Source organism: Nerophis ophidion, linkage group LG19, assembly GCF_033978795.1.
Source record: "Nerophis ophidion isolate RoL-2023_Sa linkage group LG19, RoL_Noph_v1.0, whole genome shotgun sequence".
NCBI lineage: Eukaryota > Metazoa > Chordata > Actinopteri > Syngnathiformes > Syngnathidae > Nerophis > Nerophis ophidion.
This window is the reverse complement of record NC_084629.1, coordinates 34,218,050-34,240,178: the sequence shown is the minus strand read 5'-3', so window position 1 is coordinate 34,240,178 and position 22,129 is coordinate 34,218,050. Positions and strand designations below refer to the sequence as shown.

Genomic DNA, 22,129 nt, shown 5'->3' with positions numbered 1-22,129 from the left:
CATTAAATGGTAACACCCCAATACGTTTTTCAACTTGTTTAAGTCGGGTCAAGTGACCGCCTGGCTCTGTTTGATTGGTCCAACGTCACCAGTGACTGCATGTGATTGGTGAAACGCAGGCATGCGTAGATTCTACTTTGAAGCTCTGTCCTTAACCAAAACAAACATTAATAGATCGATAAAAAAAGTAGCGAGCTGAATGTAGATGAATGAAACGGAGTAAAAGTAGCGTTTCTTCTCTATAAATATACTCGAGTAAAAGTAAAAGTATGTTGCATAAAAACTACTCTTAGAAGTACAATTTATCCCAAAAGTTACTCAAGTAGATGTAACGGAGTAAATGTAGCGCGTTACTATCCACCTCTGTGTGTGTATATATATATATATATATATATATATATATATATATATACACAAACCCTGTTTCCATTTGAGTAGGTAAATTGTGTTAGAATTAAATATAAACCGGATACAATGATTTACAAATCATTTTCAACCCATATTCAATTGAATGCACTACAAAGACAAGATATATGATGTTCAAACTCATAAACTTAATGTTTTTTTTGCAAATAATAATTAACTTAGAATTTCATGGCTGCAACACGTGCCCAAGTAATTGGGAAAGGGCATGTTCACCACTGTGTTACATCACCTTTTCTTTTAACAGCACTCAATAAACGTTTGGGAACTGAGGAATTGTAGAAGCTTTGAAAGTGAAATTCTTTCTCATCCTTGTTTTATGTAGAGCTTCAGTCGTTCAACAGTCCGGGGTCTCCGCTGTCGTTATTTACCCTTCATAATGCACCACACATTTTCCATGGGAGACAGATCTGGATTGCAGGCGGGCCAGGAAAGTACCCGCACACTTTTACTACGAAACCACGCTGTTGTAACACGTGGCTTGGCATTGTCTTGCTGAAATAAGCAGGGGCGTCCATGATAACATTGCTTGGATGACAACATATGTTGCTCCAAAACCTGTATGGACCATTCAGCATTAATGGCGCCTTCACAGATGTGTAAGTTACCCATGCCTTGGCCACTAATACACCCCCATACCATCACACATGCTGGCTTTTGAACTTTGCCCCTATAACAATCCGTATAGTTATTTTACTCTTTGTTCCAGAGGACACCACGTCCACAGTTTCCAAATATAACTCTAAATCTGGACTCGTCAGACCGCAGAACACTTTTCCACTTTGCATCAGTCCATCTTAGATGAGCTCGGGCCCAGCGAAGCCAGCGGCTTTCCTTGGTGTTGTTGATAAATGGGTTTTGTTTTGCATAGTAGAGTTTTAATTTGCACTTACAGATGTAGAAACCAACCGTATTTACTGACAGTGGTTTTATGAAGTGTTCCAGAGCCCATGTGGTGATATCCTATACACACTGATGTTGGTTTTTGATGCAGTACCGCCTGAGGGATCAAAAGTTCATAATATCATCGCTTACGTACAGTGATTTCTCCAGATTCTCTGAACCTTTTGATGATTTTACGGACCGTAGATAGTAAAATCCCTAAATTCCTTGCAATAGCTCGTTGAGAAACGTTGTTCTAAAATTTTTCGACAATTTGCTTACAAATTGGTGACCCTCACCCCATCCTTGTTTGGGAATTACTTGGCATTTCATGGAAGCTGTTTTTATACCCAATCATGGCACCCACCTGTTCCCAATTAGCCTGCACACCTGCGGGATGTTCCAAAATAAGTGTTTGATAAGCATTCCTCAACTTTATCAGTATTTATTGCCACCTATCCAAACTTCTTTGTCACGTGTTGCTAGCATCTAATTCTAAAGTTAATGATTATTTGCAAAAAAAAAAAATGTTTATCAGTTTGAACATCAAATATGTTGTTTTTGTAGTGCATTCATGGGTTGAAAATGATTTGCAAATTAACGGGGTTTATATATATATATATATATATATATATATATATATATAAATATATATGATATTAATACATATGCATATATTAATAAATTTACAAATACAAATTTAATATACAAATACATAAATAATTTGTATACATATTTGCGTATGTGTAAACATATTTTTGAGATTTGAAAATATATACAAATACAATGTATAAATATAAAAATGGGACATATAAATACATTGAATTTTCCTGAAGGAACTCTCCTGAAGGAATCAATGAAGTACTATCTATCTATCTATCTATCTATCTATCTATCTATCTATCTATCTATCTATCTATCTATCTATCTATCTATCTATCTATCTATCTATCTATCTATCTATCTATCTATCTATCTATCTATCCATCCATCCATCCATCCATCCATCCATCCATCCATCCATCCATCCATCCATCCATCCATCCATCCATCCATCCATCCATCTATCTATCTATCTATCTATCAAGAATTTGTACAAATAAATGTGTATTTGTAAATATATTTTTGAGATTTGAATATAAATATGCTTGATTTTGTATTTGTATTGAATTTGCATATGTGGATCGCTTTTTTGCTTTGTGTCGATGAGACATTCCTCCCACAAACCAGATACACAAATACATGTGACTTACACACTCCCCTGAACAACCAGCAGAGGGCACTGCAGCCAGAGCGGTCTGGGTCACAGAGCATTATATGCAAAATGCCTGGAGTTCTCTGCACAGAAAAACAATCCACGTCTTTAAGCTTGCCATTGTTAGCGTTGTATTAGCTAATGCTAATTCTTCCAGTATATCTGAAAGACCGTGCTTGAGCTGCTTCTTTAATTGTATCAATGCCGTTTAAGGACCTTGTCCCGATGGTAGATACTGATTTCTTATCAGTGCAGTGTGGGTCAAATCATCAACATATATCAATCATCATATGACCCTCCTTAGTATGCCTCTTATTGGCTCACCAGTCTCTGACCATGTCTATGACCGAGACCGCGCTGGCTGCAGTGCCCTCTGCTGGTTGTTTAGGTCACATTTATTTTTGCATCTGGTTTGTGGGAGGAATGTCACATCGACACAAAAGCAAAAAAGCGATCCACATATGCAAAATTCAATACAAATACAATTACGAAATCGAGACTATTTATATACCAATCTCAAAAATATATTTACAAATGCACGTTTATTTATACAAATTCTTGATGTATTTGTAAATCACATTTTTATATTTATATATTTTATTTGTATATATTTTTAAATTTCTAAAATATATTTACAAATATGTGTTTATTTATACAAATATTTATGTAACACATTTGTATTTGTATATTTATTAATATATACATATGTATTAATATCATATTGACATATATTAGTACATTGTCTGATTTCTTTGCTTAGTCCATTCCATAATTTATTTCCACATACAGATATACTAAAGGTCTTAAGCGTTGTACGTGCGTACAAATGTTTTAAAATACATTTTTATCTAAAATGATATTTCTCCTTGTGCAAGTCCGCTGCTTCCAGGTTCTCGGGACCACCGAGGACTGACATGACAGGTCTTTCCCTATTTACAACACTGTTTATTGACAAAGATGTACAAAGTCCTTCCGTGCTTTTTCAGCAATATGCAAAGTCTCTGACTGCTTTCCAGCAATTGTCTGTCCGTATTTCGCTCTCTCGCATGTGCGTGTGCTTTCACCCTTCCAGCCAAGCCCTTGTCCTTCCGGACTGCTGCCTTTCAACAGAGCGACAGGTGATTAGATAAACACTTTCAGCTGTGTCATCCCCTCACCTGTCGCCAATCTCAAAGTTGGTCCTGCAAGCACACAGGCCACGCCCACCACACTCCTCTTTTGTTGGGAGGAATTGTTGTATATTCTTGGATAGCAGGTTGTAGTTTGCTTTGTGTATCATTTTAGCTGTTTGAAAATTCTCTATGTCGTGGAATTTCAGTATTTTCGATTCAATAAATTACGGGTCTGTATGTTCTCTATATCCAACATTATGTATTATTCTAACTGATCTTTTTTGAATGCCAGTAAGACACGAAAAAACTTGTTTTTAAACCCTTTTTGAGGATCATGATGAATTGTTGATGTAAAGGAGAATATATAAACATCATATCATTCTTCATCCCAGTGAGAGCAGACATTATACAATAAGTGATTGTTTTATTATGGTTGTATATTTAGTTTAGCGCTTAGCAATGCTGCGACATGAGGCTTAGTGTTTTACTAAAGCTGCGTTTGTTTAGCACACAGCTTTAAAACTTTTGGTCGTCCTCCTTATTTTCAGGCTCAAAAATAGAAGTTTCTGCATCATCATTTGTCCCAAAGTATCAATCAATCAATCAATCAATCAATCAATCAATCAATGTTTACTTATACAGCCCTAAATCACTAGTGTCTCAAAGGGCTGCACAAACCACAAGACAAACCACTACGACAAAGTAGTCTTTGTTGTCGCTCATCAAGTCTGGCATGATTAGCAGTCTTGTGGTTGCCAAAGGTAAAGTGAACGTTGGGATGCGTCTGTGGAATGATCAAAACATATAAATATAACATCTCCCGTCCAAAGGCAAAACCCAGTAACTCAATTTTGGTCAAAACTGAGCTGATAATAATTTAGGAGTTACTAGGTGATGTGCTTTACATTAGTGTATGCAATATTGTAATTTGTTCCATAAGTAAGCTGTTACGCGCATGGCAGGACCTAGCAACTACCACATAACCACATAGATTAGAGGTGCGCAGGTAGGCAATTATATCATCCACAACCGCATCACCAAAGTCGTCATCCACCCGCCGTCCACCCGAACCAACATTTTATCAGAAACGCAACCGCCCGCCACCCACCCGTTGAAATAAATCAGAGGTGGGCCACCTTTACAACTCAAAGAGCTATTTAAACCCGTTTCACAGAGTAAAGAGGACAATGGGAACCGCTAATGTTCTCGTGATTATCCAATGGTGTTCATCCTGATGACAAGAATAAGGGCGTACTGTGAAGCCATTGCCTTTGACACCTTTAACATGTACAAACTGATTCTTAGTCCGGTAACATGTTGTATGCAGCTTCCGCAATCACACGTACAAGATTGAAAGGCATACTGGGTGATAAAGAGTACACTGATGGTTGTGATTTAAACTACTTTAACACTTTAATACGGTGTTTGCTGCTAGTGGGGTGTATAAAATAGTCAGGAATTGTCATGGATGCAAAGGATTTGGGGTATTTGCTGTGTTGCGTTTATGTTGTGTTACTGGGAGGATGTTCTCCCGAAATGTGTTTGTCATTCTTGTTTGGTGTGGCTTCACAGCGTGGCGCGTATTACTAAGAGTGTTAAAATTGTTTATATCACAACCATTAGTGTACTCTGTGTCACCCAGTATGCCTTGCAGTCGTGTGCGTGTTGCCGCGGAAGCCACACACAACATGTTGCTGGACTGACAAGCAGATCGTACATGCTGTAGTAGGCGACAAAGCCAATAGCTTCATAGCACGCCCTAATACTTATTATCTGGGTGTCTGCCGCCAGTCATTCTAGAGAATATTTGCGTCTCCTATTGTCTTCTTCGCTTTGTGACATGAGTCCTAAACGGCTCTTTGAATGGAAAAGGATACCGATCCCTGAACCATGTATATCAAATATTTCCGAATGATTCAACCGGCACCCGCCCGAATCTAATTAAAATTTATTTTTTCATCATGTCACCCGCCCGACCCGCGGTTTATCCGCAAACCGCGCATCTCTAACGTAGATACAACCAAAAAACCTAGTCTCTCAAGGGTATCCCTAGAAGTGAGTTACTAGGTTCTGCTTTTGGACGGGAGACATGTTATTATGTATGTTACTTGATACTACATATATACTGTGTTTTTTTAAAGCGCTTCATAGGAGAACTTCCATTACCTCCATTGTTAGCTGACTTTTACTAGCTTTTATTTACAATTTTGAATGCATACAAACAAGAAAAAAAATATGTGTTCTTTTATTTACATAACCATTATGAATGATGGACAATATTCCAAGAAAAAGTGAAGTTCCCCTTCAAAGCTGAGAGCAACAGCCGAAAAGCTTTTTATGTTGAAGTTAGTATCTTTTTGGTGTGTTTTGGCAGTCGTGTCACAGATGCGAAGAGAGTCACACAACAGTCAGGTGACGGTGACCTCGTCACGCTGTGGGTGGGTCCCTGCCAGGTGGCTCCCGGTTCAAGGTGCCACCAAAAAGCGAGGTGAATGCAAAGACCACGGCCCGGGGGCTCAAGGCGAAACTGGCACAGACTCAGAGGTTTGCTTTGCCGTGGTGCCAGCATCAATGGCGCCAACGTGTTGGCGGGGGATAGACTTAGGGACTCTTCACGGGGAATAACTTTGCCACAATGTCACATATTTAAGTCATGTCTTTCAGTGCAAGATTACACCTCAGATTATTCGGTTAATAGGAGAATTTTGATGATTATTTACAACATGTCTTTAGTGTCCTTTTATTTCTGTGGACATATTTTTGTCTCACATTAAAAAATGTTTTTTGTTTCATAGTTTGTGTTTGTAAAATGATCAATATATTTGCATTGCTTTCATAAATATTCGTTTTGTTTATTGTCTACATTTTTATTAGCAATGTGGAACCTTTGATATTGTTTGAGTAAAACTGTTCAAATCTATTTTGAAATCAATGCATGCAAAATTTGAGGTTTTGGTTCAATAAAATCATGCAAGTCTTAAGTACAATCATAATTAGAGATGTCCTATAATGGCTTTTTTCCCGATATTGTCCAACTCTTAATTACCGATTCGGATATCAACCGATACTGATATATGCAGTCGTGGAATGAACACATTATTATGCCTATTTTTGTTGTGATGCCCCGCTGGATGCATTGAACAATGTAACAAGGTTTTCCAAAATAAATAAATTCATGGAGGGGAGGAAACAGGTGGTGTCCCCTCACCTTTCAGTAAGCTGTGGAGTCCCCCAAGGCAGTATACTAGGACCTTTACTGTTCCTAATATACGTAAATGATATGCCATCAGCATGCCACTGTGAATTGCTCCTGTTTGCGGATGACTCGGCCCTGCTGGTATCCGGCAAGGACAAGTCACAGGTGGAACAAAACCTCAATGCGGAACTCCTTAATATTTGCACCTGGCTCGCTGACAACAAGCTATCCATACACTTAGGTAAAACGGAATCCATCCTATTTGGGTCCCATATCAATCTTAGGAAAGTCAGTGACTTCACAATAAAAGTGGTTGACATTTTTATCACCAGGAAAGATGAGATCACCTACCTAGGTTCCATTCTAGAGGCTAATCTTTCCTGTGAAAAACATGGCAACCAAGGTAATCAAAAAGGTCAACCAAAGAACGAGATTCCTCCACAGAATCTTCTCTCTGGTCAACAAAAGTACCCTGAAGATTCTAGCGGGAACTCTCATTCAACCCTTTTTCGATTACGCTTGCACCTCCTGGTACCCCAGCCCCTCCAAAACCCTCACAACTTGACTCCAAACATCCCAGAACAAGCTAGTCCAGTTACTTTCAGACCTCCACCCCAGATCACACCTCACTCCAACCCACTTCTCCAAAGTGGGCTGGCTCAGGGTGGAGGACAGAGTAAAACAACTTGCACTGAGCCTGGTCTATAAAATCCGCTACACCTCCCTGATACCGAAGTACATGTCAAACTACTTCCTTAAATGACCGCCATAACCACAACACCAGGGGGAGCTCCACAAACCAGGTTAAACCCAGATTCTGATCATTTTCTTTCTATGCCACACAAATGTGGAATGCACTCCCAACAGGTGTAAAAGTAAGTGCATCTCTATATTCCTTCAAAACCGCTCTAAAACCCTTTACAAATACCCTCCTCCATTCACATCTCATCTCCCCCGATTGTAAATAACCTAATGTAAATAATCAAATGTATTTCTAATGTATTTACTTGTTCTTATGCTATTTGAACTCACTATGTTCTCTGCTGGCTGTACATATCCTACCAAGTAAGACATAAACTGTTTCAATGTCCATTTCTCTGTAGATGACTGAAGTTCTGATATCAACCAAAGCTCCTCATCCCACCCCCCGGATTGTAAATAATGTAAATAATTCAATGTACATACTATGATGATTAACTTGTGTGATGACTGTATTATGCTGATAGTATATATTTGTACCATGAATTGATTAACGTGGACCCCGACTTAAAAAAGTTGAAAAACTTCTTGGGGTGTTACCATTTAGTGCTCAATTGTACGGAATATGTACTGAACTGTGCAAGCTACTAATAAACAATCATATAAACAATCAATTGATGTTATGGAAAAATATGCCAACATGGCACTGCCATATTTATTATTGATGTCACAGGTGAAGTGAAGTGAATTATATTTATATAGCGCTTTTTCTCTAGTGACTCAAAGCACTTTACATAGTGAAACCCCAATATCAAATGTTTACATTGAAACCAGTGTGGGTGGCACTGGGAGCAGGTGGGTAAAGTGTCTTGCCCAAGGACACAACGGCAGTGATGAGGACGGCGGAAGCGGAGTTGGAACCTGCAACCCTCAAGTTGCTGGCACGGCCGCTCTACCAACCGAGCTATACCGCCCACAAAGTTCATTATTTTTTTTTAACATGCCTCAAAACAGCAACTTGGGAATTTTGGGACATGCTCTCCCTGAGAGAGCAGGAGGAGGTTGAGGTGGGGGGTCTGGGGGTGGCAGGGAGATGTATATTGTAGTGTCCCGGAAGAGTTAGTGCTGCAAGGGGTTCTTACGGTACGCTTGTTCTCCCGAAAGGTGTTTGTCATTCTTGTTTGGTGTGGGTTCACAGTGTGGCGCATATTTGTAACAGAGTTAAAGTGCTTTATATGGCCACCCTCAGTGTGACCTGCATGGCTGTTGACCAAGTTTTCTTTTTTTTTTTTTCTTTTTCTTCTTTGTCATGAAAAAGGGACATTTTTGGCTTGAAAAATGAAGGTTTTTGTGGTTGGTGCACTAATTGTAAGTGTATATTGTGATTTTTATGTTGATTTAATAAAATAAAGATATTTATATATTTATTTATTTATTTTATAAAAATTCTTCTGCGGCCCGGTACCAATCTGGCCGCGGCCCGGTGGTTGGGGACCACTGGTCTACATAACATGTAATGGTGGTTCTTTTGTCAAAATGTTGCCTCGATGATGTTTTATCCTTAAGACGCTTTTTTGATCGTCTCTTAAGGATGCGCCCTTTTGTGGGCGCGCTTTCTTACTTCGACAGTGTCTTCTCCCCGTCAGCCATTATGTAGTTTTTAGCGCTTCCATTCATAGCCAGTCTACTGACAGATATAAGATACAACTATCGTTGTTGCAAGAAATTGCAACAACGGAGGATGCATGTGCATGTACAAGCCAGTCTGCCACACAACAAGTGCATAGAACTACTTACCTTAGAGCATCGGTGTCAAACTCTGGCTCGCGGGCCAAATATGGCCCGCCGTTTAATTTCATTTGGCCCTTGAGGCAATATCAAATTAACATTAGAGCTGACCCGCCGGTAACACCACATTCACCGCTAATACTCATACTTGCCAACCCTCCTGATTTTCCCGGGAGACTCCTGAAGTTTAGTGCCCTTCCCGAAAATCTCCCTGGGCAACCATTCTTCCGATTTCCACCCGGACAACAATATTGGGGGCGTGCCTTAAAGGTACTGTCCTCTACAACATGCCTTCACGTCCTCTTTTCCTCCATATAAACAGCGTGCTGGCCAAGTCACATAAGATATGTGGCTTTCACACACACACACACACACACACACACACACACACACACACACACACACACACACACACACACACACACACACACGCACACACTTGGTCAACAGCCATACAGGTCACACTGAAAGTGGCTGTATAAACAACTTTAACATTGTTACAACTATGCGCCACACTGTGAACCCACACCAAACAAGAATGACAAAACACATTTCGGGAGAACCCCAGTAGCACAACACCCCCCGCTACCACCAAACCCCGCCCACCTAATTTTTATTTCATTTTCAAATTTATTAGCTTGTGGAAAAAGTTAATGTTGATATTTACCTCAGAAGGCTGCAAATAAAAAAGAGGTATTAATTTTTTTAATTACATTTTATTTAATATACCACTGATGTTTTTTCCTTTGTTTTTTGAAAGTTGATTTTGCACTAATACGTTATATAAGCTCTGCCTGTTCCATGGGAGGAAGCCGGAGTACCCGGAGGGAACCCACGCAGTCACGGGGGAGAACATGCAAACTCCACACAGAAAGATCCCAACCCCGGGATTGAACCCAGGATTACTCAGGTCCTTCGTATTGTGAGGCAGATGTACTAACCCCCGTTTCACCGTGCTGCCCTATTTAAGCCTTGCTTGTTCAATATTCATTGCAAAACTTGTTTGTGTCCCTATTAAAAGGTTAATTTGTTGCAGAGCAGCTAAATGAACACTTAGCGTTTAACAATCTATGTGAAACCTTTCAATCCGGTTTCAGGGAAAATCACTCTACTGAGACAGCCCTCGCAAAATTGACTAATGATCTATTGCTAACGATGGATTCTGATGCGTCATCTATGTTGCTGCTCCTCGATCTTAGCGCTGCTTTCGATACCGTCAATCATAATATTTTATTAGAGCGTATCAAAACACGAATTGGTATGTCAGACTTAGCCCTGACTTGGTTTAACTCTTATCTTACTGACAGGGTGCAGTGCGTCTCCCATAGCAGTATGACCTCGGACTATGTTAAGGTAACGTGTGGAGTTCCCCAAGGTTCGGTCCTTGTCCCTGTACTCTTCAGCATCTACATGCTGCCGCTGGGTGACGTCATACGCAAATACGGTATTAGCTTTCACTGCTATGCTGATGACACCCAACTCTACATGCCCCTAAAGCTGACCAACACACCGGACTGTAGTCAGTTGGAAGCGTGTCTTAATGAAATTAAACAATGGATGTCCGCTAATGTTTTGCAACTTAACGCCAAAAAAACGGAAATGCTGATTATCGGTCCTGCTAGACACCGACCTCTATTTAATAACACGGCTTTAACATTTGACAAGCAAATAATAAAACAAGGTGACTCGGTAAAAAATCTGGGTATTATCTTCGACCCAACTCTCTCCATTGAGTCACACATTAAAAGCGTTACTAAAACGGCCTTCTTTCATCTCCGTAATATCGCTAAAATTCGCTCCATTTTGTCCACTAAAGACGCCGAGATCATTATCCATGCGTTTGTTACGTCTCGTCTCGATTACTGTAACGTATTATTTTCGGGTCTCCCCATGTCTAGCATTAAAAGATTACAGTTGGTACAAAATGCGGCTGCTAGACTTTTGACAAGAACAAGAAGGTTTGATCACATTACGCCTGTACTGGCTTCCTGTGCACTTAAGATGTGATTTTAAGGTTTTACTACTTACGTATAAAATACTACACGGTCTAGCTCCATCCTATCTTGCCGATTGTATTGTACCATATGTCCCGGCAAGAAATCTGCGTTCAAAAGACTCCGGCTTATTAGTGATTCCTAGAGCCCAAAAAAAGTCTGCGGGCTATAGAGCGTTTTCCGTTCGGGCTCCAGTACTCTGGAATGCCCTACCGGTAACAGTTCGAGATGCTACCTCAGTAGAAGCATTTAAGTCTCATCTTAAAACTCATCTGTATACTCTAGCCTTAAAATAGACCTCCTTTTTAGACCAGTTGATCTGCCGCTTCTTTTCTTTTTCCCCTATGTCCCCCCCTCCCTTGTGGAGGGGGTCCGGTCCGATGACCACTGGCTGTCCAGAGTCGAGACCCAGGATGGACCGCTCGTCGGGACCCAGGATGGACCGCTCGCCTGTGTATCGGTTGGGGACATCTCTACACTGCTCATCCGCCTCCGCTTGGGATGGTTTCCTGTGGACGGGACTCTCACTGCTGTCTTGGATCCGCTTTGAACTGAACTCTCGCGGCTGTGTTGGAGCCACTATGGATTGAACTTTCACAGTATCATGTTAGACCCGCTCGACATCCATTGCTTTCGGTCCCCTAGAGGGGGGGAGGTTGCCCACATCTGAGGTCCTCTCCAAGGTTTCTCATAGTCAGCATTGTCACTGGCGTCCCACTGGATGTGAATTCTCCCTGCCCACTTGGTGTGAGTTTTCCTTGCCCTTTTGTGGGTTCTTCCGAGGATGTCGTAGTCGTAATGATTTGTGCAGTCCTTTGAGACATTTGTGATTTGGGGCTATATGAATAAACATTGATTGATTGATTGATAATTTGTTCAACTTTGGCCCGCGGCTTTGTTCAGTTTTAAATTTTGGCCCCACTCTTTTTAAATCCCTCTATCGCAACAGCCCTCCACACTGCTCTGAGCTACTTTGAGCAGCAGGGGAGCTATGCAAGGCTACTTTTTGTTGATGTTAGCTCTGCGTTCAACACCATCCTCCCCCACAGGCTGGTGCCCAAACTGACTGGGCTGGGACTGTCTTCCTCCCTCTGCCACTGGATCCTGGACTTCCTGACAAATCACTCTCAGAGGGTGAGAGTAGGCTCCTACCTCTCAGCATCCATCAGCATCAGCACCGGCACCCCCCAGGGCTGTGTGCTAAGCCCCCTACTCTACACCCTCTACACTCATGACTACACCCCTGCTCATGCCAGCAATACCACCATTAAATTTGCAGAGTACACCACAGTAGTTGGACTCATTTCTGAGAGGGATGAGTCTGCCTACAGAAAGGCTGACTGGGTGGTGCAGGGAAAACAACCTGGTCCTTAACACCACCCACACGAAGGAGCTGATCATGGATTTCCGGAAGAAAAAAACAATAAACATCCAACCACTGTACATCAATGGGGACTATGTGGAAAGGGTCTCTAACTTCAGGTTCCTGGGCATCCAGATCGAGGAAGAACTGTCGTGACCATCAAAAAGGCACAGCAAAGACTTTACTTTCTGAGACTCCTCAAAAAGAACAATCTGTCTCAAAAACTGCTATCGCTGCTCAATAGAGAGTGTGCTGACATACTGCATGTGTGCGTGGTATGCCAGCCGCACGGTGGCAGAGAGGAACGCACTTCAGAGGGTCATAAAAACTGCCATGAAGATCACTGGCTGCTCTCTCCCCTCCCTAGATGAACAGTACAGTGCCAGGTGCCTCAAAAAGGCCCAAAAAATCATAAAGGACCCATCTCATCCTGGACATAAACTTTTTGAACTGATGCCCTCAGGCAGGAGATACAGGACGATAAAATGCCGGACAAACCGTTTTAAAAACACTTTTTACCCAAGAGCAACACAAGATAACAATAATGACTGTGCATGTGAGCTGTATGCTTGGTATTTTTATGTATTTTATGTATTTTTATCTATTTATCTATGTCAAGGGTGTCAAAGTCAAATACAAAGTGGGCCAAAATGTAAAACTTAACAAAGTCGCGGGCCAAGGTTGAACAAATTTAACCTTTCAATAGGGACCCAAACAAGTTTTGCATTGAATATTGAACAAGCGATGCTTATATAACTTTATAGTGACATGCAAAATTGAGTCTCAAATAATAATAATGGGGCGTCCGTGGCGAGTTTGTAGAACACGCGGTCAGGATAATCCATCCATGATTTTTGGGCTTCACGGTGGCAGAGGGGTTAGTGCGTCTGCCTCACAATACGAAGTTCCTGCAGTCCTGGGTTCAAATCCAGGCTCGGGATCTTTCTGTGTGGAGTTTGCATGTTCTCCCCGTGAATGCGTGGGTTCCCTCCGGGTACTCCGGCTTCCTCCCACTTCCAAAGACATGCACCTGGGGATAGGTTGATTGGCAACACTAAATTGGCCCTAGTGTGTGAATGTGAGTGTGAATGTTGTCCGTCAATCTGTGTTGGCCCTGCGATGAGGTGGCGACTTGTCCAGGGTGTACCCCGCCTTCCGCCCGATTGTAGCTGAGATAGGCACCAGCGCCCCCTGCGACCCCGAAAGGGAATAAGCGGTGGAAAATGGATGGATGGATAATAATAATGATTACAAAAATATCAATGGCATATCAAATAAAATGTAAATAAAAAATAATCCCTCTTTTCTGTTTGCAGCCTTCTGAGTTATATATCAATATTAACTTTTTCCACAGGCTAATATTTTTTTAAATAAAATAACAATGAATCTGGGTATTATCTTCGACCCAACTCTCTCCTTTGAGTCACACATTAAAAGCGTTACTAAAACGGCCTTCTTTCATCTCCGTAATATCGCTAAAATTCGCTCCATTTTGTCCACTAAAGACGCCGAGATCATTATCCATGCGTTTGTTACGTCTCGTCTCGATTACTGTAACGTATTATTTTCGGGTCTCCCCATGTCTAGCATTAAAAGATTACAGTTGGTACAAAATGCGGCTGCTAGACTTTTGACAAGAACAAGAAAGTTTGATCATATTACGCCTGTACTGGCTCACTTGCACTGGCTTCCTGTGCACTTAAGATGTGACTTTAAGGTTTTACTACTTACGTATAAAATACTACACGGTCTAGCTCCATCCTATCTTGCCGATTGTATTGTACCACATGTCCCGGCAAGAAATCTGCGTTCAAAGGACTCCGGCTTATTAGTGATTCCTAGAGCCCAAAAAAAGTCTGCGGGCTATAGAGCGTTTTCCGTTCGGGCTCCAGTACTCTGGAATGCCTTCCCGGTAACAGTTCGAGATGCTACCTCAGTAGAAGCATTTAAGTCTCACCTTAAAACTCATTTGTATACTCTAGCCTTTAAATAGACCTCCTTCTTAGACCAGTTGATCTGCCGCTTCTTTTCTTTCTCCTATGTCCCCCCCTCCCTTGTGGAGGGGGTCCGGTCCGATGACCATGGATGAAGTACTGGCTGTCCAGAGTCGAGACCCAGGATGGACCGCTCGTCGGGACCCAGGATGGACCGCTCACCTGTATCGATTGGGGACATCTCTACACTGCTGATCCGCCTCCGCTTGAGATGGTCTCCGGTGGACGGGACTCCCGCTGCTGTCTTGGATCCGCTTTGGACTGAACTCTCGCGGCTGTGTTGGAGCCACTATGGATTGAACTTTCGCAGCATCATGTTAGACCCGCTCGACATCCATTGCTTTCGGTCCCCTAGAGGTCGGGGTTGCCCACATCTGAGGTCCTCTCCAAGGTTTCTCATAGTCAGCATTGTTACTGGCGTCCCACTGGATGTGAATTCTCCCTGCCCACTGGGTGTGAGTTTTCCTTGCCCTTTTGTGGGTTCTTCCGAGGATGTTGTAGTCGTAATGATTTGTGCAGTCCTTTGAGACATTTGTGATTTGGGGCTATATAAATAAACATTGATTGATTGATTGATTGAATAAATCAACCATTCAGGCCTTTTTATTGCTCAATTTGCGACACACTGATCTAATCAGATATGCCCAAGCCAGATACCTCGCATCTTTTCTTGGATGCTAGTTCATTAATGTCGGGGCTCAGGTGGGCAGAGTTTGTAGGGAGGGTGTATATCGTAGCATCCCGGAAGAGTTAGTGCTGCAAGGGTTTCTGGGTGTTTGTTCTGTTTTTTTATGTTGTGTTATGGTGCAGATGTTCTCCCAAAATGTGTTTGCCATTCTTGTTTGGTGTGGGTTCACAGTGTGGCGCATATTTGTAACAGTGTTAAAGTTGTTTATGCGGCCACCCTCAGTGTGACCTGTATGACTGATGATCAAGTATGCTTTGCATTGACTTACGTGTGTGTAAAAGTCACATATAATATGTGACTGGGCCGGCACGCTGTTGGTAAGGAGGAAAGGCGTATTGTTGTACGGGTGGAAATCGGGAGAATGGTTGATTTTCGGGAGGGGCACTGAAATTCGGGAGTGTTCCGGTAAAATCGGGAGGGTTGGCACCGCCGCTGTATAATACCAGCGGGCCAGCTCTAACGTTAATTTGATATTGCCTTAAGGGCCAAATGAAACTACACGGTGGGCCAAATTTGGCCCGCGGGCCAGAGTTTGACACCCATGATCTATGTTCTTATGTAGGATTTTGCACTAAATTAGTTTGCATACAATTTCGTTGTACAATGACAATAAAGATGAATTCCATACTATTCTATTCTAAAACACACTTTTATTCACATTCTGTGATCTCCACCCTGCTATGGCATCCCATAATGCACCTGCTGTGAACCTGTTTCTATGTTTTATTTATTTATTTTGTATCCTGCTCTTTTGTGTTGTGTTGTGTTTGCTTGTTTTTCTTGTGTTATCTTTTAACCTGCCGATTGTAAAGCACTTTGGATACCCCTGTGATAAATTTTAAATGTGCTTTATAAATAAAGTTGATTTGATTGAGAAAAAGAAGCAACTTATTGACGACAACGTCGGACTCGTGCAAAGCACTTTGGGTACATTTTTACCATATATGGAGATGTACGCAATCACAATTGGGAAAAAAAAACCTCATAAGTTGTGCAAATTCCAAACATTTTCTCAGACGTATGTTTTCATTTAACATTTCCCAGACTTTTGCAGGATCCCAAAGACACAAAAAAACAGGCAGCAACAGGGAAGAAAAAGTTGATTCTGCATAATCGGGCCTGATGAATGCTTACATTTGACTAAGACCATGTAGACGTCGATAGTGCAGATGGGCGGCTGGGGCAGACGCTCGCCTTTCTCCAGCAGGTCTGGGATATCCCTGGTCGAAATTCCGTCGTAGGGTTTTCCTCCAAAGGTCATCAGCTCCCAAATTGTTACCCCTGGAAGTGGCGTCATGGCCAGGAAGACAAGGAGAACGGGAGCAAATGCAAAGTTAAGAATGGTGTGAGCCACCAAGAGAGACATGAGAACATGGAACTGACTATGTAAACATAAAAAAAATATAATATAAACATATTAATGAATACTATCCTGTTCTTCGCATTTACTCAAAGGTTTTCATACATGCAACTCTCTTATGATTTGTGGCAATTATCGATTTAATCAATTAAAGGGGAACATTATCACAATTTCAAAAGGGTTAAAAACAATACAAAATCAGTTCCCAGTGGCTTGTTGTATTTTTTGAAGTTTTTTTCAGAATTTTACCGGTCTCGGAATATCCCTAAATAAAGCTTTAAAGTGCTTGATTTTCCCTATTTGCGATGCGACTATCCATTTCCCTGTGACGTCATACAGTGCTTCCAATGTAAACAAACAATAGCGAATACCACAGCAAGATATAGCGACATTAGCTCGGATTCATACTCGGATTTCAGCGACTTAAGCGATTAAACAGATTACGCATGTATTTAAACGGATGGTTGGAGTATGAAAGTATTGAAGAAGAAACTGAAGCTATTGAGCAAATAGCTATTGACGCTATTCATAGCCATACCATGGCCGAATAGCTGCGTTAGCATCGCCGGTAAAATGTGCGGACCAAACGATCAGGACTTTCGCATCTTTTGACACTGGAGCAACTTAAATCCGTCGATTGGTAAGTGTTTTTTTCGCATTAAATGTAGGTGGAAGGAAACGTAATATAGTTGCAAATGCATCTGCAGGTTATCCATACATCTCTGTACCATGTCTGCTTTAGCACCGCCGGTAAATTGCATGTTAGCATCGATTAGCGTAGCATGTTAGCATCGATTAGCTGGCAGTCAACATCAACAAAACTCACCTTTGTGATTTCGTTGACTTATCGTTGCAAATGCATCTGAAGGTTATCCATACATCTCTGTGCCATGTCTGTCATCACCGGTAAAATGTGGAAAAACACCAGCACATTCAATGGGGGTCTGGCGGGAGACACTTTGGCATCTTGGGGCCAGTGGTGCAACTTGAATCCCTCCCTGTTAGTGTTGTTACACCCTCCGACAACACACCGACGAGGCATGATGTCTCCAAGGTTCCAAAAAATAGTCAAAAAAACGGAAAATAACAGAGCTGAGACCCGGTGTTTTTAATGTGTTGAAAATGAAAAGGGCGGGTGTGTTACCTCGGCGTCGTCACATTCTGACGTCATCGCTTCCAGCGCGATTAACAGAAAGGCGTTTCATTCGCCAAAATTCACCCATTTAGAGTTCGGAAATCGGTTAAAAAAATATATGGTCTTTTTTCTGCACCATCAAGGTATATATTGACGCTTACATAGGTCTGGTGATAATGTTCCCCTTTAATCCAAATAACTGAATTCTCTGAAGGCAATCTTACCATAGCTCCAAACATCACTCTGGTGGGTAAACTTCCTGTAGTGGATACACTCCAGGGCCATCCACTTAATGGGCATCTGTCAAGGAGGACAATAACTCGTCAGATTAAATACATTTATCAGGAATGATTTGTTATGGACAGAATTTCTAGGCGCAGTCAAGGCGTTGAGGGGTTCCGGTTTGGTGACCGCAGGATTAGGTCTCTGCTTTCTGCAGATGATGTGGTCCTGATGGCTTCATCTGACCGGGATCTTCAGCTCTTATTGGATCGGTTTGCAGCCGAGTGTGAAGCGACCGGAAGGAGAATCAGCCCCTCCAAGTCCGAGTCCATGGTTCTTGCCCGGAAAAGGGTGGAATGCCATCTCCGGGTTGGGGAGGAGACACTGCCCCAAGTGGAGGAGTTCAAGTACCTAGGAGTCTTGTTCACGAGTGAGGGAAGAGTGGATCGTGAGATCGACAGGCGGATCGGTGCGGCGTCTTCAGTAATGCGGACGTTGTACCGATCCGTTGTGGTGAAGAAGGAGCTGAGCCGGAAGGCAAAGCTCTCAATTTACCGGTCGATCTACGTTCCCATCCTCACCTATGGTCATGAGCTTTGGGTCATGACCGAAAGGATAAGATCACGGGTACAAGCGGCCGAAATGAGTATCCTCCGCCGTGTGGCGGGGCTCTCCCTTAGAGATAGAGTGAGAAGCTCTGTCATCCGGCAGGAACTCAAAGTAAAGCCGCTGCTCCTCCACATCGAGAGGAGCCAGATGAGGTGGTTCGGGCATCTGGTCAGGATGCCACCCGAACGCCTCCCTAGGGAGGTGTTTAGGGCACGTCCAACCGGTAGGAGGCCACGGGGAAGACCCAGGACAGGTTGGGAAGACTATGTCTCCCGGCTGGCCTGGGAACGCCTCGGGATCCCCCGGGAAGAGCTAGACGAAGTGGCTGGAGAAAGGGAAGTCTGGGTTTCCCTGCTTAGGTTGTTGCCCCCACGACCCGACCTCGGATAAGCGGAAGAAGATAGATTGATTTGTTATGATGGATTACGTGTCACACCGCGGTGAGGGAAGTCTCGTGCGTTTTTCTGTCTTGTGATCTATGTGTTTTATTTTGAAAAGCTACCCTCTTGTTTCAGATCACATGTCCTTCCTCTTGTGTCACCAGTCTGACTCATCCTTGATTCCTGATTGTTTCCACCTGTTCCCCATCACTCCCACGTCCTATTTAAGCTCAGTTCTCCGTTTGTCCTTTGCCGGATCGTCTCGTCTATCGTGCCTTCTAGCGTCCAAGTCCATGTCCTTGATCACCTCCTTGCCTTGCTCCTGTTTTTTCTTGTTCTCCTTCATTTTTGATCATAGCAGTTATTTTTTTGCTGAAATTTTGAGTTGACCTATTTCCTTCTTCGAGCGTCCTTAGTTTTCCTTCGTCGACCTAATTGATGAGTTTTTTGTTATTCTAAATTTCGTTTAATTTCCTCATTGATTGAGTGATTTTTTTGTTCATTCATAGATATTGTATTTGTATATATTATTACAGTTTATTTTTCCTCCTGTTGGAGCGCTTTTTGTTCATTCTTCTTGATATTCTATTTTTGGTAGGTTATTTTCTTAAGGTAGTATTCCTCTTTATTTTTTGGAGTGATTTTTGAGTTAAGTGTTTATCCTCAGAATTATTTTTCCATACGTTGTATATATTTTTGTGAAATACTTTTTTAAAAAGTTATTTCAAAATAAAAGCTGTTATTTATTGGAACCTTCCTCTCTGCATCTGGGTCCTCTTATTTCCAAGTCGTAACATTACGTTCATGATGTAACAGGAAATGTACTGCATATAGAAATACTGCAAGGGAGTAGAGGTGTCCGATAATTTCTTTTTTGCCCATATCCGATATTCCGATATCAACCGATACCGATATATACAGTTGAAGAATTAACACATTATTATGCCTAATTTTGTTGTGATGCTCCGCTGGATACATTAAACAATGTAACAAGGTTTTCCAAAATATATCAACTCAAGTTATGAAAAAAAAATGCCAACATGGCACTGCCATATTTATTATTGAAGTCACAAAGTGCTTTATTTTTTTTTAACATGCCTCAAAACAGCAGCTTGGAATTTGGGACATCCTCTCCCTGAGATAATCCTGATATCCACTACAAATATGAGAAATACTATACTTTGACTTTCACAAAGTCTAAGTCTAAGTTTAAGAAAATGCATTATTCTCTATTTTTGTTTAAACATGCCTCAAAACAACAGCTAAAAAAACAATGAAGGCACAAAGCTTCAGTCCAGACTATACTAGAGTAATAAAGTAAACAATAACATTAGTGCAAGGCTGCCCGGCATACTGTATAACAGGAAATTATGAACTGGGCTCAATCTGCCCTATTTATATGAGTAACAAAAAATGTGCTGCAAGCTGGTGGTGAGTGCTTGAAGTGGCCCAGCAGTCAGCCAGAGCTTCTGAAAAGCTGCGTTAAGACAGGGTACATCCGCTCACTGCAAGCTGCTTTTGGTGTTTGCTTTTCATCCATCTTCCGCTTGTGAGGCAGACGCACTGATGGTGTGTTTGATGGAGAAGCAGCTGGAAGAAAATACTGTAGAATCCCCTCTCCAAGATAAACGTAGTACACTGCTATTAGATTACTTCATAGAAACCACTACTAAATGAGTCAAGAATGTTAAATGACATAATTGCAGACATTTATCCATGAAAACATGGTTACGCAGCTGGAAGAAAATACTGTAGAATCCCCTCTCCAAGAGATATGCAGTATATTATTACTACATTACTTCATTAAAAACTACTACTGAATGAGTTAAGAATGTGAAATGATTAACATCACAGACTTGTATCCATGAAAATATGGAGAAGCTGCTGCTGGTGTGTTTGACGGAGAAGCAGCTGAAAGAAAATACTGTAGAATCCCCTCTCCAAGATAAATGCAGTACATTATTACATTACTACATAAAAATTACTACTGAATAAGTTACGAATGTTAAATGACTAACTTGCAGACATGTATCCATGAAAATATAGAGAAGCTGCTGATGGTGTGTTTGACGGAGAAGCAGCTGAAAGAAAATACTGTAGAATCCCCTCTCCAAGATAAACGCAGTACACTGCTATTACATTACTTCATAGAAACCACTACTAAATGAGTTAAGAGTGTTAAATGACCTAATTGCAGAATGTATACATGAAAATATGGAGAAGCATCTGAAAGAAAATCCTGCAGAATCCGTTTTCTAAGATAAGTGCAGTACATTTTTACTACATTACTTCATAAAAACTACTATTGAATGAGTTACGAATGTTAAATGACAAAATTACAGACTTGTATCCAATGAAAATATAGAAAAGCTGCTGATTGTGTGTTTGACAGAGAAGCAGCGGGAAGAAAAAGCTGTAGAATCCCGTCTCCAATATAAACACAGTACACTGCTATTACATTACGTCATTGAAATTACTACTAAATGTGTTACGGATGTTAAATTACTAAATTGCAGACATTTATCCATGAAAATATGGGGAAGCATCTAAAAGAAAATACTGCAGAATCCGCTTTCCAAGATAAGTGCAGTACATTTTTACTACATTACTTCATAAAAACTACTGCTGAATGAGTTACGAATGTTAAATGACGAAATTACAGACTTATATCCAATGAAAATATGGAGAAGCTGCTGATGGTGTGTTTGACGGAGAAGCAGCTGGAAGAAAATACTGTAGAATCCCCTCTCCAAGATAAATGCAGTACATTATTACATTACTTCATAAAAAATACTACTGAATAAGTTACAAATGTTAAATGACTAACTTGCAGACATGTATGCATGAAAATATGGAGAAGCTGCTGATGGTGTGTTTGACGGAGAAGCAGCTGGAAGAATATACCAATGTGGTTGGGGGTGGTGGCAGCGGGATGGGGGGGGGGGGTGTATATTGTAGCGTCCCGGAAGCGTTGGTGCTGCAAGGGATTCTGTTGTGTTTATGTTGTGCTACGGTGCGGATGTTCTCCC

At 41.5% G+C, this 22,129-nt stretch overlaps 1 protein-coding gene across 2 annotated transcripts in view; it reads right to left on the bottom strand.

Annotated features, from left to right (window-relative positions):
- erbb4b (erb-b2 receptor tyrosine kinase 4b) overlaps nucleotides 1-22,129 on the bottom strand; it is a 975,361-nt gene that overhangs the window by 27,401 nt on the left and 925,831 nt on the right. For both annotated transcript variants that reach the window (XM_061879863.1, XM_061879864.1), the window contains 2 exons: nucleotides 18,114-18,189; nucleotides 16,529-16,675 (listed from right to left, as the gene is read on the bottom strand). In XM_061879863.1, coding sequence (XP_061735847.1) covers nucleotides 16,529-16,675; nucleotides 18,114-18,189 — 223 coding nt within the window. The remainder of the gene's footprint in view (nucleotides 1-16,528; nucleotides 16,676-18,113; nucleotides 18,190-22,129) is intronic.